At 36.6% G+C, this 15,629-nt stretch overlaps 2 protein-coding genes across 3 annotated transcripts in view; one reads left to right on the forward strand and one right to left on the reverse strand.

Moving 5' to 3' along the window:
• Positions 1–8,319, reverse strand: part of DCDC1 (doublecortin domain containing 1) — a 415,749-nt gene extending 407,430 nt beyond the window's left edge. The window contains exons 1-2 of the mRNA XM_057317241.1: positions 8,218–8,319; positions 3,290–3,355 (exon numbers count right to left, since the gene is read on the reverse strand). The gene's annotated coding sequence lies outside the window, so the exon portion shown is untranslated. The remainder of the gene's footprint in view (positions 1–3,289; positions 3,356–8,217) is intronic.
• Positions 8,320–8,337: 18 nt separating this feature from the next.
• Positions 8,338–15,629, forward strand: part of DNAJC24 (DnaJ heat shock protein family (Hsp40) member C24) — a 67,978-nt gene continuing 60,686 nt past the window's right edge. Inside the window, exons 1-2 of one of the 2 annotated variants that reach the window (XM_026512189.4) lie at positions 8,338–8,427; positions 9,224–9,367. In XM_026512189.4, the coding sequence (XP_026367974.1) occupies positions 9,257–9,367 (111 nt within the window). In that variant the 5' untranslated portion in view covers positions 8,338–8,427; positions 9,224–9,256. Of the gene's footprint in view, positions 8,428–9,223; positions 9,368–15,629 lie in introns of those variants that run through there. The other variant, XM_026512190.4, reaches the window with a different exon arrangement.

Below are 15,629 nucleotides of genomic sequence, written 5' to 3' on the forward strand. Positions count from 1 at the left end.
TTATGACCTTCATAAATAAAGATGGCTCCAGGAATGCATGGCTCTCTAACAGATGTATGTCATGAAGCAAACCACAGCAAAAAGGTAAAAAAAAAAAACAGGACTGAAACAAGACACAGTATTGTTAGTGCAATGAAATTCAACTCCATTCATTACGTATTGATAAACAACTAAAACCTACAATTAGAGAGATATCAAAATACAAATTAATTTACTTTGGTAAAATTAATCCAAATATATTTCTAATCATTTCAAATGGTGTAAGCATGCCAATTCTCCTTGTACTAAAGATTATTATCTAGTTTCTGGACCAATCTTTGCTCCAAAGTCAAGGTTGGGAATCAAGTAATAATAGCATGTTAGTCCTAACAACAGCTGAAGCAAGACACTGGGGAAACAGCATTTACCATGGACTGGGGCCAAAGAATTGTTACAGAGGACCTAGAAAAATCTTCTTTTACATCTTGTTACACTTTTTATCTTACTTCTTTTGCAGGATTACCTGACTTTAACCTAGGACTAACATAAGATCTATTTCTAAGTAGATCCTTCACTGTATTGATATATCTGAATATTATATATATGCATATCAACAAATTCACTATCTCAAAGGTTTTATTTTTAAGTAATCTCTACACCCAACATGGGGATCAAACTCACAACCCTGAGATCAAGAGTCACATGCTCTACCAACTGAGCCAGCCAGGCACCAACACCATCTCATTTTTTAAATTAGATTTTTAAAATGCTGAATTTAAATGATATGTGTAAATTGTACTATGGAATAATATTTTCTTTCTCATACTGAAATAAGAAAAGTGGTTTATGTTACCCCAAATCAAAATAAAAACTAAAAATTAAGTTAATATTCATAGAGACTAACACTGCAGATCAGTTTTTATACTACAAAGACAAAAATCATATAGTCTTTCAAATTAATATATCTGACTGTCTTTCTCTAATGCTCCTGCTTCACCTGCAGCACATCAGACAAGGTAATAATTTATGATAATCATATGAAAATATACAATTAATATTCATCACCTCTCATTCCTCATCACTTTAGATGATCAGTAATGCAGAGTGAAAATGCTGTCAGATTTCTAATTGCTTTGTAATGGGCTTGAAACAGGGAAATCATTAAAGGCAAACAATCTGTCATTTGTCTGTTACTTTATCTATCACACAAAAACACTCATTAAAGAAATTGCTAATGAACTACAAAAGACTGTACTCATGGTGCTCCTACAGTAGATTAACAAGTATTACTATGAATTGTTTAAAATATTTTAAAAATATGATATTTTGTGGAAATTCATCAGAAAACATCTATCTTCAGTATATTTTTTAAGCCGTGTGGTTTCATTATTTTGGCATCTAATCCATCATTGCAGAAGTCCCTTTAGCATATAAGATTTGTTTTTCATCAGTCTCTAAATAATTCAACTGAAAGGTTGCAAGAAGAAGCTGAAATGCTAAATGTGTTTATTACTAGTAAACTGACACAAGTAAAAAAATAGTACTATAGTAACCCTAATGCTAAGTAAAGAATATATTTCAAAATTTGATTTTTACCCTCGTATCTCCATGGATTTTGAACTCTTGAAGTTGCAATGCTTCATTCATCTTAATGCTATCGTTATACAAAAATTATATTCAACTATTAAAATTGACCATAACATTATTAAACTCTGCATAACATTAACTAATTTGAAATTTTGAAGATATTAACCAATACTAAAATGTTTCATAATATTATATCATATAATTTTGGAGGGGAAAACAAATCATTTCTTTAAATGGTCACATCAAATTTTATATGTCTTTATCAGTGCTACCTTTCTATATGAGATACTTAGTATTAAAAAAATCTGTAGGGACACCTGGGTTGCTCAGTCAGTTAAACGTCTGCGTTTGGCTCAGGTCGTGATCCCAGGGTCCTGGGATCCAGTCCTGCATCAGGTTCCTTGCTCAGCAAAGAGCCTTCTTCTCCCTCTGTCTGCTGATCCCCCTGCCTGTACTCTCTCTCACACTCTCTCTCTGACAAATAAATAAATAAAATCTTCCTTAAAAAATAATTTAAAAATCTATAATAATGACACTAATCTAGTTTTAAAAAGAAAGAGGTACAGAAACAAAAAACCTAGTAATGTTTTGTTGGGCATATAGTCCAGTTGCATTTTATTTTTGAAAAAAATATGAGAGTGATCATGTTTTTCATTATGCTAATGATGAACTGAATCATGAATGTATTTCCTACAACAAAACATAAGAATCTTAGTATTAAAGTCAAACTTTTAAAAAATATGTAGATCTATTCATATCTATTGGAATATACACAAATTTAAAAACCTAAATGCAATGGCATGTTCATATGGGTGCCATGGTTGAATACAGGAGTTAAATTCCAAGCTAACTTCAAAAGGTTCCATAACACTCTGGAAACATCTTCATTATACTCTCTAATTGACTTAAACAGACTTCCTATCAACTGTTTAACACATTTTAACCCACAAATTAACACCCCTTGATCATTCAGATTAACCTTTCTTCCATGAGTCAATTACATGACTAAAATAAACTTAAAAAATTCAGTTTTAAAAAACTAAAATGGAGAAGAAGAATGCTTTAAAAAAAGGATATAAATGCATATTACTACATGGTTGAAACAGATCATCACAAGGTTCAAATTTCAAGGTAACTGGAAAGCTCACAGAAAAGCCAGAGTGGTCATAAGAACAAAGAGAAAGGGGTAAAGAAGTGAATGGGGGAAGGGATGCCAGGGTGGCTCAGTGGGTTAAGCGTCTGCCTTTGGCTGAGGTCATGATCCCTGGATCCTGGGAGGCTCAGGTCATGATACCGATACAGGGATCCTGAGATTGAGCCCTGGGACAGGCTCCCTGCTAAGCGGGGAGTATGCTTCTCCCTCTGCCCCTCCCACCTTTGTGCACGAGTGCACTCTCTCTCTCTCTCTCTCTCTCTAATAAGTATGTAAAATAAAATTTTAAATTTTAAAATTTAAAAAAAGAAGTGAATGGGGAAAATAAGTTTGGTATTTTTTATGATTACTAAAGAGAAACAAAAAAATGGATTATAGATGGTATCTTTAATAGGTTCATGGAAAGATTAAAACATCAGACGTGAAGAAGGTAGTAAGACAGGAACAAAAGTCTAGGTAAGATAGAGACCTCTAAAAGGTATGAAACAAGGTTGAAAGAACACTGACACAACTGAAGTTAAAAAACAAGAAAAACACAGCAACAGGTGTGGTGTCAGCAAAAGTATTTACCTCTTTGTCTCTCCTGCTTAGTGCACTGCCTTGCTCAAATTCATGAATTTTCACTGATGATTACCACTGAAAAGACAAAAGAGAGAATAGATCAAATGAAGACAAAGAGTGAGGGGAAAAATGCAAAAATGAAAAATCATTTCAATTTTTTTTTTAAAGATTTTATTTATTTATTTGAGAGAGAGAGCAGGAGCAATGGGGGGCGGGGGCAGAGGGATACTCCCAGACTGATGGACTCAGGGCTCCTTCCCAGGACTCCAGGAATTTGACCTGAGTCAAAGGCAGACAGACGCTTAACTGACTGAGCCAACCTTTTCAAGGTGCCCCTGAAAAACCATTTCTAAAAAACGAGGTAGGATTGTTCAATAGAGCTGATTCTCAATACCATCTAAAGCTTTATGACAATATGCCAAAAAAAAAAAAAAAGAAAAAGAAAAGTTTCTCTTATTCTAACCATTCGTCTCTCCCTTCCATTAAAACTTGATACTTCAATATTTAAAGCTTAATACTTCCATGCATCTCTGGATTAGCCTCATTTTGAGTCAAGGATTTCAGTCATTCAGGTAATCCCCCTTATTCTAGTCACGTAACTATAAATTAGTAACTGTCACAGCACCTGCATTTCCTCTGGCATAGCACTTCCTACAGCTATTTCAGCTGCTTCTTTGTCTGTTTACCCAGATAAACTCTAAGCTTTTACAAGGGCTACAGCAAACTGTCTTATGTCTCTTGTAACAAAGTGTGGGACACATGGTAGACGCTCAATAAGTGGCTTGTTGATTGAATGAATAAGTGAGTGAAGGCTCTATCTGTACTCTGTCTGTGTGTATATGTGTGTTTATCTCATCAGTAGCTAATTCTTGATGGTTTTCCTATCTTCCCAGCAGATTTTAAGTTGCTGTAGGGGCAATTATCTAATTTCAGAACATAACCATAATATTTTGTGGTACTTAAAAATAAATACAGCTTAGTTTACTAATATGAAAATCCTAAAAACTCAGAAATAAGTAAGATTGAGAAAATTGAAGAAGAGTTAGCAATGAAACCAGTAGAAAGAGTCAAGTAAATATAAATATAATCCTAGGATAAAAACAGCAGAACTACACTGTATATATTGCAAATATTATCCATCAATAAGAAGCACAATTTACTAATATGATCTCAAATTAAGAATTTATTACTGTGTGGAAGACATTAATTAATGGGCAGACAAGTACTGAAGTGATAAATTGAGTAAAAATTGATTTTTGCCATTGCTACAACCAAGGTTCTTAAACCCCTGCTGTATCTATACTCTATAACCATATTTACATCTACATCTACATTTAACTCAACTTGATCAATCACCTTGATTATTTTTTGGTCAATCATCTTGAAATTAAATGTCTATCTTGTTTATGTTAAATGTTGATGACATGGGAATTAAGAGGTATTTGCCCAGGCTTTTAATTTATCCACAAACTATATAGTTCAACAAACATTTGGGTTTGGGGGTCATTTTTCCAACTCAATAGTTTGTAGCATTCATTTGCTCTGTTCAGAAATTCCTAAAATATAGCTATGAATTCTTAATGTTCTAATAGTCAAAACTCAGCAACAAATATTTCACTATTAATAACAACAAAAGCTCATCTTTCCTGAATATTTACTACTTTCAGGCATTATTATCTCATTGAATCCTCACAACGAACCTAGAGGAAGATACTATTATTATTCCTTTTTTACAGAGAAAGAAACCAAGGCATAGAGATTAGTTAACTTAAAATGTTCATATAACCAATAAGAGACATAGTCTGGGTTCAACCTATGCAGTCTGACTCTAGACTTCATGCTCTTTTTTTTTTTTTTTTAAAGTAGGCTTCACACCCAGTGTGGAGCCTGGCGCAGGGCCCAAACTCACAACCCTGAGATCAAGACCTGAGCTGATCAAGAGTCAGATGCTTAACTGACTAAGCCACCCACGTGCCCTTAGACTTCATGCCCTTAACCATTATGCTAACACAGTTTATATTTCTGATATGTCAGTTTTAGATAAAATGGATAAATTACCTTCTTAAAATAAGATAGTGAGAACTTCAGAGATGTGGCACAATAGCTGGTGCTTAGTTTCTTTGAGAGGTGTCCCTGCCCTTACAAGAGGTTACAGAATTAGGGAATCAGAACATACATCCAAAATATATAACAGTACCCTGTGGGATAGGACATATGGAACTGGCTATGAAAGTTGAGAGGAGGAACTATTTCTAAGGATTGAGTCAACATAAAAGGCTTGATGGAAGAGATGGGTCTGAAAAGAGGAATAAAATTAATAGGTGGAGCAAAGAGCAAAGATGGTATAAGCAAGGAGAACCACCTGAACAAGACTATGGAAGAAATACCAAGAAAAGATCCCATTATTTAAATGTTTCATGTATGGAGGTAATAGGTGATGAGGCTGGAAAACTAAGGATCATATTTGGGAGGTAAGTGAACGCCAGGTTAAAGAGTTAGGATTTTATCCTCCATTTTATTTATTTACTTACTTTTTGAAGTAAGCTTTACACCCAATGTGGGGCTTGAACTCATGACCCTGAGATATAGAGTCACATGCTTTACTGATTGAGCCAGCTGGACACCCCAAGACATTATTCTTTAGACACAGCCTGTTCAATACAGCACTATGGAGCACTTAAGATGTGGCAAGTCCAAACTGAGATGAGCTGTACAGGTAAAATACACAACAGTCTTTAAAGATTTAGAATGAAAAAACAATGTAAAATGACTCATTAATAATTTCTAATTATATTTTGAAATGATCATACTCTGAATATATTGGGTTAAATAAAATATACTATTAAAATTCATTTCACCAGTTTCTTTTTGCTTTCCTAATATGGCTACTGGGAAATTTAAAATCATATATGTGGTTTGTATTTGTGGCTTACATCATATTTCTATTGGGCAATAATGCTCTAGAAAATGAAAAATAAAGACAAATGAGCAGGGATTCATGTAAAAAGTATTTTAAGAAGTTTATTCTAGTATAAATAAATTCAGATTGTAAGACAACTAATTTGGTTTTTCAATAAACTAATGGCAGGAAAAGAAAAAACAAAACCAAGATAGTAGTGAAGTGGGATTGCTATAGCTTAAAAGATACTAAAGAGACAGAACAATCAAATGCAATGTGCAGCCTTTGTTTGGATCATGATTCAAGCAAACCAACCATAAAAAGACATTTCTGAGACAACTAAGGAAATGTAAACACAGACTAGATATTGTCAATGAATTATTGATCATTTCAGCAGAATAATGATATTGTGGATATGAAAAAAAAGTTGCAAAGTAAAGTATGCTTTATTGATGTGAGCTAAAGTATGTTGAGATGAAATGACTGAACACTTGGGAACTGCTGGGGGAAAAGAAGGTGTACCTCTTACAATCTAAACCTAAATACACACATGCATACACACACACACACAAATATGAAAAAAATGAATTGAGAAAACTGAGGTACTGTGATCAGACTTTTCAGAATTTGGCTAAAAAAAGGGAATAAAAGAGAAAACATAATCCCCTAATGGATCATAAAAGTAATGTGCTCTTGCTGTAAAAACTGGAGGATCTGAGCATAACTATCTATGAGGAAGGACTAAGCTGTGGAAAGGTCGGTATTTGAGGTCTAAAAAGTTCAAGGGGGTGTCATTCTGTATAGGAAAGTATTCAGAACAGCACTTAAGTCTGTCACTTAACACATTTCCTTAGGGCCACACAGAAGGTATGAAGGTATGTCAGAACCAGGACTAAAATCAGATCCTCTGACTTAGCTTAATGCTCTTTGTGCCTAATTTTAAACATGACAAAATCCTATGGAGAACCCAATTTATACTTTTCGTTTTAGATTTTCTTTCTCATGTCATTCAGTTATTCTTTATACCATCATTAAATAAGTGACCATATTAAAATATGTTATTTAATGTACTTAGGTTTATCTTGACTGCTTCTCAAACTGAGATTTGGTAGAAGAAAGATAAAAAAGAAGGAAAGCAAATTTAAGTAGTAATAGCAACAAAACTATCTTAACATCTCCAAGTGAAATTTAAATCATGCTGCCAAAACACAAGATGCAGTTTCACCTCTGGGAACAATGCAAGGAAAAGAGGTCAACGTGAGGCAAGTAGTACAGACAAGAGATAATAAAAGGGAACAACAGAAGGAAAGGGAGAGGCAAGAAGGAAAAAACTAACAAAAAACCTAACAGTGCCCATTTGCAGGGTCCAGCATCTGCCCTAAAGCAGAGTGGTTTATTCTTTTTCCATGAGCTTGAAAGATGGCCTGGCTACCCTGCTAAGATGCACACTTACTAAGAGTCCTGTTCTGCTGCTATACAATTAGCTATTTGGCCTTGACACTTGGTTTGCTTCCTCATCTACCAAATGGGAATATTAACACCTACCTTACTAGCCTCACTGGGTTGAAGTGAAAGTGAAGCGAGATAGTAAATATGAAAGGACTTTGAAAAGTTATCGGTTGCTAAGATCATCTACAAGAATTAACTTGAACATCTTTTCCAGAAAAAAACTATTAAAACTGAAAAAAAAAAAAAACTTCAATCGGTACAGGTTTTCTCTTAATTTTCGAATGAGAACATTCTAAGGGAAGTGTAGAGACAAGAGAGGAATTAGATCTCCTCACCCTTCTCAAGCCCCCACCCCAGCACTCCCACCCTCCTCATACGCCAGAGAACGGTCAGCAACCACGAAGGGACTGGGAACAGCGCCGGGTCCAGGGTAAGCGAAGGAAGCTTTGGGGAAAGCGGAGGAAGCCCGAGGCGAAGGGGAGTGGTGGCGCTCGCTGAGGGAGAGGAGAGACGCCACAGTCTCGGAGTTGGGACTAGAGGGAGTTAGAATGAGGCGAAGAACACCTTTTTCCACAGCTCGGGCACTTACTGCTTAGAACTCCTTGGAAGCGAAGACTGGTTACCATAGCGACCGCGTCCGGGAGGGCGGAGCGCCCCTTGAGATCGGTGCCTCTGCCACAAGGGCTCGACTAGAAACGTGGTCACGTCAGGGCAATGACTTCCGGCGGAAGAAGAAGCCGGTTCCGGGTTTTGGCAGAGTGCGGGCGAGGAGTGGGTGATAAGGACTGTATGAAGTTTGGTAAGTTTGATATCGACTAAAGTCGGGAGAGGCTAGCCGCCTGTGACTGGGCGGTGCAGCCGAAAGGAATACAGTGGATTCCCAAGTCTCAATTTTGAGCCCTGCCCCCCCCCCCCCCCGGTCTCTTGAAGTTCACAGCTGTGGGAAGAGGTTGCTTGATTTCTGGGGCTCCTGGCGAGGTCTCTTCTGTAATCTAGAGGGCTCGAGTTTCCTGTGAGCAGTTTCAGGAGCTCTTTCTTTGTAAGCGCCAGTAACCGAGGGACTCATGCTGTCTACCTGCCGGAGCTGACTGTTCCCCATATTATTCTTTTAAGGTAATCTGGAAGAAATATGAACTGGAAACATTAAGAGGGAATGCTCCCAAATTCATTTTAATTTTTTGCTGTTTTGTTTTGCTTCCAACATTTTTTTAAAAATTTTGTAAACATTTATTAAATTCCTCTATTGTGTTTAGTGAGTATTTACTATGTGCGGCTTTTACCGGCGACTAGAAGAAATACCTTCTTAGAGGTCATCCACCGCTCGCGTTCATTTTCGAATTCTGTTTTCTTAAGGCTGTTGGAATTCATTAATTTAAGGTATAAGCGTATATCATAAAACCTGTAACAGATTTCCCATACTTGTCTGTATACTTGTACATGAAATTCTTAGGGCGTTTTAAATGAAAATATATGGTTCATCAGGTTTGCATTATAATCCTGATTACTCCGCTACATATTAAAGACCTTAGGAAAGTACTTGCTTATTTCTTCGATCCTGCAAATTGTAATGAATTGTCATCGATATTTTTATTCAGCTGATCCGAGAAGGCCCACTTCTTGTTCAATGGATGATGGCATTTGAGCAGATACCAAAAAAGGATTGGTACAGCATTCTAGGGGCAGACCCATCTGCAAGTGTGTCAGACATAAAACAAAAGTATCAAAAACTCGTATTAATGGTAAGTCTTTATTTGCGGATTTAAATCATGGGGAAAACAATTTTTTTATGTGACCATAAATTTAGGTTTCTTATAAAATGAATGTATAATATGAAAGCAGGAATTAACGTATTAATGTGGTTAACTGAAAGTTTCAGTGATATTGTAAAAAAAAATTTTTTTTTAATTTGAGGTGAGAAAACATGCTGGTTTGGAGCAGGAGATCTTAGTCATGCTGGTTGAGTTAGAATCTTGATTCTACCACCAACTGTGGGAACTTGGGACAAGTTACTTTCCCCTGTGTGTGCCTCAGAGAGAATTAAATGAAATAGTCAAGTAAAATGCTTAGAAGTATGTTACTCAATAAGCCCTGTTAGTATCTAGTAGCCACTACCTACATGTGTCTTTTGAGCACTTGAAATGTGGATAGTCCAAAATGAAATTTATTATAAATGTAAAATACATTTGAAGACTTAGTACAAAAAGAGAATATAAAATAATCAGACTTTATGTTGATTACATATTGAGGCGATAATATTTTGGGTTTATTGGCTATTTTGCATATTTTGTGCATAATGTATGTGCATATATTTGCATATAGTATAATTATATTATCAAAATGGAATTAATTTGCTTTTTACTTTTTTAACATAGCATATGTGGCTCACATTTATAGTTTGTGTTATGTTTTTATTGAATGGTGCCAATTTAGGCCACTTTTGCACATGACTCCATTCTTTGGTGAAATGAGTTGCGGTATTTAGTATCTTTCTGAACTGTTAATTTTTTTCAACCTGTATTGTGATGTGTCTAAAGCCAATATCAGTAACTCTGTAATGGTCTCCAGTTAACCCAGTTTACAAAAGGGGTAGAGGACCATTACTTATATAGCCTTAGTTGTTTCTGTAGTTTTTGCCAAATAGATCTGTGATTTTGCCAAAACTGTTAGTGTTTACTATGAGAGATGTAGATGTTTTACTGTCAGGAATGTATTTATGTCCCTTCTTTAGGTATTAAGTTGACTAAACGATAAGATTTTTTTTATCTCAGAATTTTTAGGATTTCTCTCAGTAAAGTCAAGTAGACTTGATTGAAAATTTTTTCCTAATACTGATCATCCTTGTGCCTCATTTAAACTGAGAGATGAGGCTGGAGAAGTGGACTGGGTCTAGATCATGCAGGCCTTGTAGGCCATGTTGATCTTTAATTTGGCAAGGAGAAGCCATTTACCCTTAATATGGTAGCATCTGTCAAGCACCGGAGTGAATCAATCATTTTGCATACCCTTCTGTAACATATCAGAGAGTTCCATTTGCTCTAGATCTTCACCAACATTTGATGCTATTTGTCTCTTTCATCTATTGGGGGTTTCTCAATTTTGCCACCATTGACATTTTGGACAGGATAATTCTTTGTTATGTGGGGCTGTCCTGTGCCTTGTAGGATGTTTAGCAACATTCTGGGTACCTATAACAACTAAAGATGTCTTCTGGGGGTCCAAATTGCCAACCTCCCCAACCCATTGAGAACCACTGCACAATTCTATATTTATAGTGATCTCTCAAGTGGCTTTTTAGTATTTCTCTGATTGATGATTTTAAGCACTTTTAAATGTTATTATTACTCATTTGTATAATTATATTTTCTGAAGTATCTTTTAAAAAATTTAAGTACATTCTTGATCTTGTGTATATATAGTGTATATTTTCTCCTAGTCTATGGCTTACAAGCTCATTTTCTTAGTGGTGTTTTTTGATAAGCAGAAGATTTTTGTTTTGGTGAAATACAATTTATCACATGTTTGTTTTTTGGTTAGTGCTTTCTGTGTCTTTAAGAAGGTCATGATAATACCGTCTTTTTCTATAAGCTTATAGTTTGCTTTTACCTTTAGACCTGTTTTTTTGTGTGTGTATGGTGTGAGGGGGGGAGGTCATGTTTTTATTCCCCTCAATGTGGATATCCAGCTGTTCACTTATTGCAAAGATTTCCAAAGATTTTCTTCTCTGCGTTGTATTGTCAATGTCTTGGCAGTGGGGGTCTATTTCTGATTCTATTTTGTTTGGTATATTTGTCTGTTCTTTTACTAATACCTCCATCTTGATTTCTGTAGCTTTATAGCCTGTTTCAAAGTCATGTGAAGTTAAGTTCTCTAATTTTATCCTTCTTTTCAAGTTTAGTTATTTTAAAATATTTTAATTTGCTTCCATGTCCGTAGAAATTTAGAATCAGCTTCTGAATTTCCATGTAAAGAAATCTTGCCTGAATTTTAATTGTCTGTTTTGAATATATATCTATTTGGTGGAGTGGACATTTAATAATATTTTGTCTTCTAATCCAGGAATATACTGTGTCTCTGCATTACATAAGTTATCTTTAATTTCTCTCAGAAATTTTTAGAACTTTCAGTGTAGTACTGCACATTGTATTTATTTCTGGTTTTTTGTGGTTTTGGTTCTGTTGTAAATGGTATTCTTTAAAATTTTCTTTTTTTTTTTTTTAAAGACTTTATTTGAGAGAGAGAGAGCATGAGCGGGGGGAGAGGAAGAAGCAGGCTCTCCACAGAGCAGGGAGCACGATATGGGACTCAATCCCAGGACCCTGGGATCATGACCTGAGCTGAAGGCAGACGCTTAACCGACTGAGCCACCCAGGCGCCCCTAAAATTTTATTTTCTAATTATTGAATGATGGCATATAGAACTATAGTTTACTTATTTTTATTTTATTTGTTTGAGAGAGAGTGCACGCACACGCACAAGGTGGGAAAAAGCAGAGAGAAAGACTCTCAAGCAGACTCCAGGCTGAGTGTGGAGCCTGTCCCATTGTGGGGCTTGATCCTAGGATCATGAGATCGTGACCTGAGCCAAAAAATCAGGTCAGCTGCTTAACTGACTGAGACACCCAGGTGCCCCAGAAATATAGATTATTTTTTTTTTAAAGATTTTATTTATTTATTTGACAGATATAGAGACAGCCAGCGAGAGAGGGAACACAAGCAGGGGGAGTGGGAGAGGAAGAAGCAAGCTCATAGCGGAGGAGCCTGATGTGGGACTCGATCCCAGAACGCTGGGATCACGCCCTGAGCCGAAGGCAGACGCTTAACCGCTGTGCCACCCAGGCGCCCCGAAATATAGATTATTTTTATATACTGATCTTATATCCCACAATCTTGCTAAATTTGCTATTTAGTTGTCTCAAAGCTATCTTGGTAGATTCCTTAGAATTTTCTACCAACACAGTTATGCCACTTACAAATAAAGAGAGCTTTAATTCTTTCTATAATCCATGTGCCTTATATTTATTTTTCTTGCCTTAATGCACTAGTTATGTACTTCTAGTACAGTGTTCAGTTGAAGTGGTCAGAGGAAATATCCTTGTGTTGTTCCTGATTTTAGAGAGGTAACCTACGGTATTTTACCATTAAGTATATTAGCTGTATGTTTTTTTTAGATGCCGCTTTTCAGGCTGGGGATATTCTTCCTATCTCTAGTCTGCTAAAAGTATCTATCATGAGTGAGTATTGAACTTTGTTGGTATTTTTTTTTTTCCCCACTTATTGAAGTCTGTATTTTCTTTAATGTTTTTTTATTATATTATATTAGTCACCATAGAGTACATCCCTGGTTTCTGATGTAAAGTTCGATGATTCATTAGTTGCATATAACACCCAGTGCACCATGCAATACGTGCCCTCCTTACTACCCATCACCACTCTATCCCATTCCCCCACCACCCTCCCCTCTGAAGCCCTCAGTTTGTTTCTCAGAGTCCATAGTCTCTCATGCTTCATTCCCCTTCTGATTACCCCCCCTTTCTTTATCCCTTTCTTCCCCTACCGATCTTCCTAGTTCTTATGTTCCATAGATGAGAGAAATCATATGATAATTGTCTTTCTCTGCTTGACTTATTTCACTTAGCATTATCTCCGTCCATGTTGCAGCAAAAGTTGAGAACTTGTTCTTTCTGATAGCTGAGTAATATTCCACTGTACATATGGACCACAACTTCTTAATCCAGTCATCTGTTGAAGGGCATCTCGGTTCCTTCCACGATTTAGCTATTGTGGACAATGCTACTATGAACATTGGGGTGCATATGGCCCTTCTCTTCACTATGTCTGTATCTTTGGGGTAAACACCCAGTAGTGCAATGGCTGGATCATAGGGTAGCTCAATTTTTAACTTTTTAAGGGACCTCCACACTGTTTTCCAGAGTGGCTGTACCAACTTGCATTCCCACCAACAATGTAGGAGGGATCCCCTTTCTCCACATCCTCTCCAAAAATTGTTGTTTCTTGCCTTGTCAATTTTTGCCATTCTAACTGGTGTAAGGTGGTATCTCATTGTGATTTTGATTTGAATTTCCCTGATGGCTAATGATTTTGAACATTTTTTCATGTGTCTATTAGCCATTTGTATGTCATCATGGGAAAAGTGTCTGTTCATATCTTCTGCCCATTTTATGATTTGTTTATTTGTTTCTCGCATATTGAGTTTGAGAAGTTCTTTGTAGATCTTGGATACCAGTCTTTTATCTGTAGCATCATTTGCAAATATATTCTCCCATTCCGTGGGCTGCCTCTTAGTTGTTTTGACTGTTTCCTTGGCAGTACAGAAGCTTTTTATCTTGATGAAGTCCCACAAGTTCATTTTTTTTTAAGTCTTTTTTTTTTTTTTAAGATTTTATTTTTATTTATTCGACAGAGATAGAGACAGCCAGTGAGGGAGGGAACACAAGCAGGGGGAGTGGGAGAGGAAGAAGCAGGCTCATAGTGGAGGAGCCTGATGTGGGGCTCGATCCTATAACGCCGGGATCACGCCCTGAGCTGAAGGCAGACGCTTAACCGCTGTGCCACCCAGGCGCCCCCCCACAAGTTCATTTTATCTTTTGTTTCTCTTGCCTTTGGAGATGTATCATGAAAAAGGTTGCTTTGGCCGATGTTGTAGAGGTTGCTGCCTATGTTCTCCTCTAAGATTTTGATGGATTCCTGTCTCACATCGAGGTCTTTCATCCATTTGGAGTTTATTTTTGTGTATGGTGTGAGAGAGTGGTCAGGTTTCATTCTTTTGCATGTAGCTGTCCAATTTTCCCAGCACCATTTATTGAAGAGACTGTCTTTCCACTGGATATTTTTTCCTGCCTTATCAACGATTAGTTGCCCAAAGAGCCGAGGGTCCATTTCTGGGTTCTCTATTCTGTTCCATTGGTCTATGTGTCTGTTTTGTGCCAGTACCATGCTGTCTTTGTGATCACAGCTTTGTAGTACAGCTCGAAATCCGGCATTGTGATGCCCCCAGCTTTATTTTTCCTTTTCAACAGTTCCTTGGAGATTCGGGGCCTTTTCTGGTTCCATACAAATTTAAGGACTATTTGTTCCAGTTCTTTGAAAAATGTCCTCCGTATTTTGATCGGGATAGCATTGAAAGTGTAGATTGCTCTGGGTAGCATGGACATTTTAACTATGTTAATTCTTCCGATCCATGAGCATGGAATATTTTTCCATCTTTTTGTGTCTTCCTCAATGTCTTTCAAGAGTGATTTATAGTTTCTAGAATATAGGTCCTTTACGTCTCTGGTTAAGTTAATTCCAAGGTAACATATGGTTTTTGGTGCTATTGTAAATGGGATGGTTTCCCTAATTTCTCTTTCTTCATTCTCATTATTCATGTATAGAAATGCAACTGATTTCTGAGCATTGATTTTGTATCCCGCCACCTTACTGAATTGCTCTATACCTTCTAATAGTTTGGGAGTGGATTCTTTGGGGTTTTCCATATAGAGTATCATGTCATCTGCGAAGAGAGACAGTTTGACTTCTTCTTTGCCGATTTGGATACTTTTTATCCCTTTTGGTTGTCTGATTGCTGTTGCAAGGACTTCTAGTACTATGTTGAATAATAGTGGCGAGAGTGGGCATCCTTGTTGTGTTCCTGATCTTAAGGAAAAGGCTTCCAGCTTTTCCCCATTGAGAATGATTCTTGCTGTAGGCTTTTCATAGATGGTTTTTGTGAGATTGAGGAGTGTACCCTCTATCCCTACACTCTGAAGGGTTTTAATCAGGAAAGGATGCTGTATTTTGTCAAATGCTTTTTCTGCATCTATTGAGAGAATCATATGATTTTTGAATTTTTCTTTCTGGATAAAATCTAAGACCCCGATCGATTTGCGAATGTTGAACCACCCTTGCATCCCAGGGATGAATCCCACTTGGTCATGATGGATAATCCTTTTAATGTATTGTTGGATTCTGTTAGCCAGGATTTTGTTGACGATTTTGGCGTCCG

This window comes from Ursus arctos, unplaced genomic scaffold (genome assembly GCF_023065955.2).
Source record: "Ursus arctos isolate Adak ecotype North America unplaced genomic scaffold, UrsArc2.0 scaffold_23, whole genome shotgun sequence".
NCBI classification, from domain to species: domain Eukaryota; kingdom Metazoa; phylum Chordata; class Mammalia; order Carnivora; family Ursidae; genus Ursus; species Ursus arctos.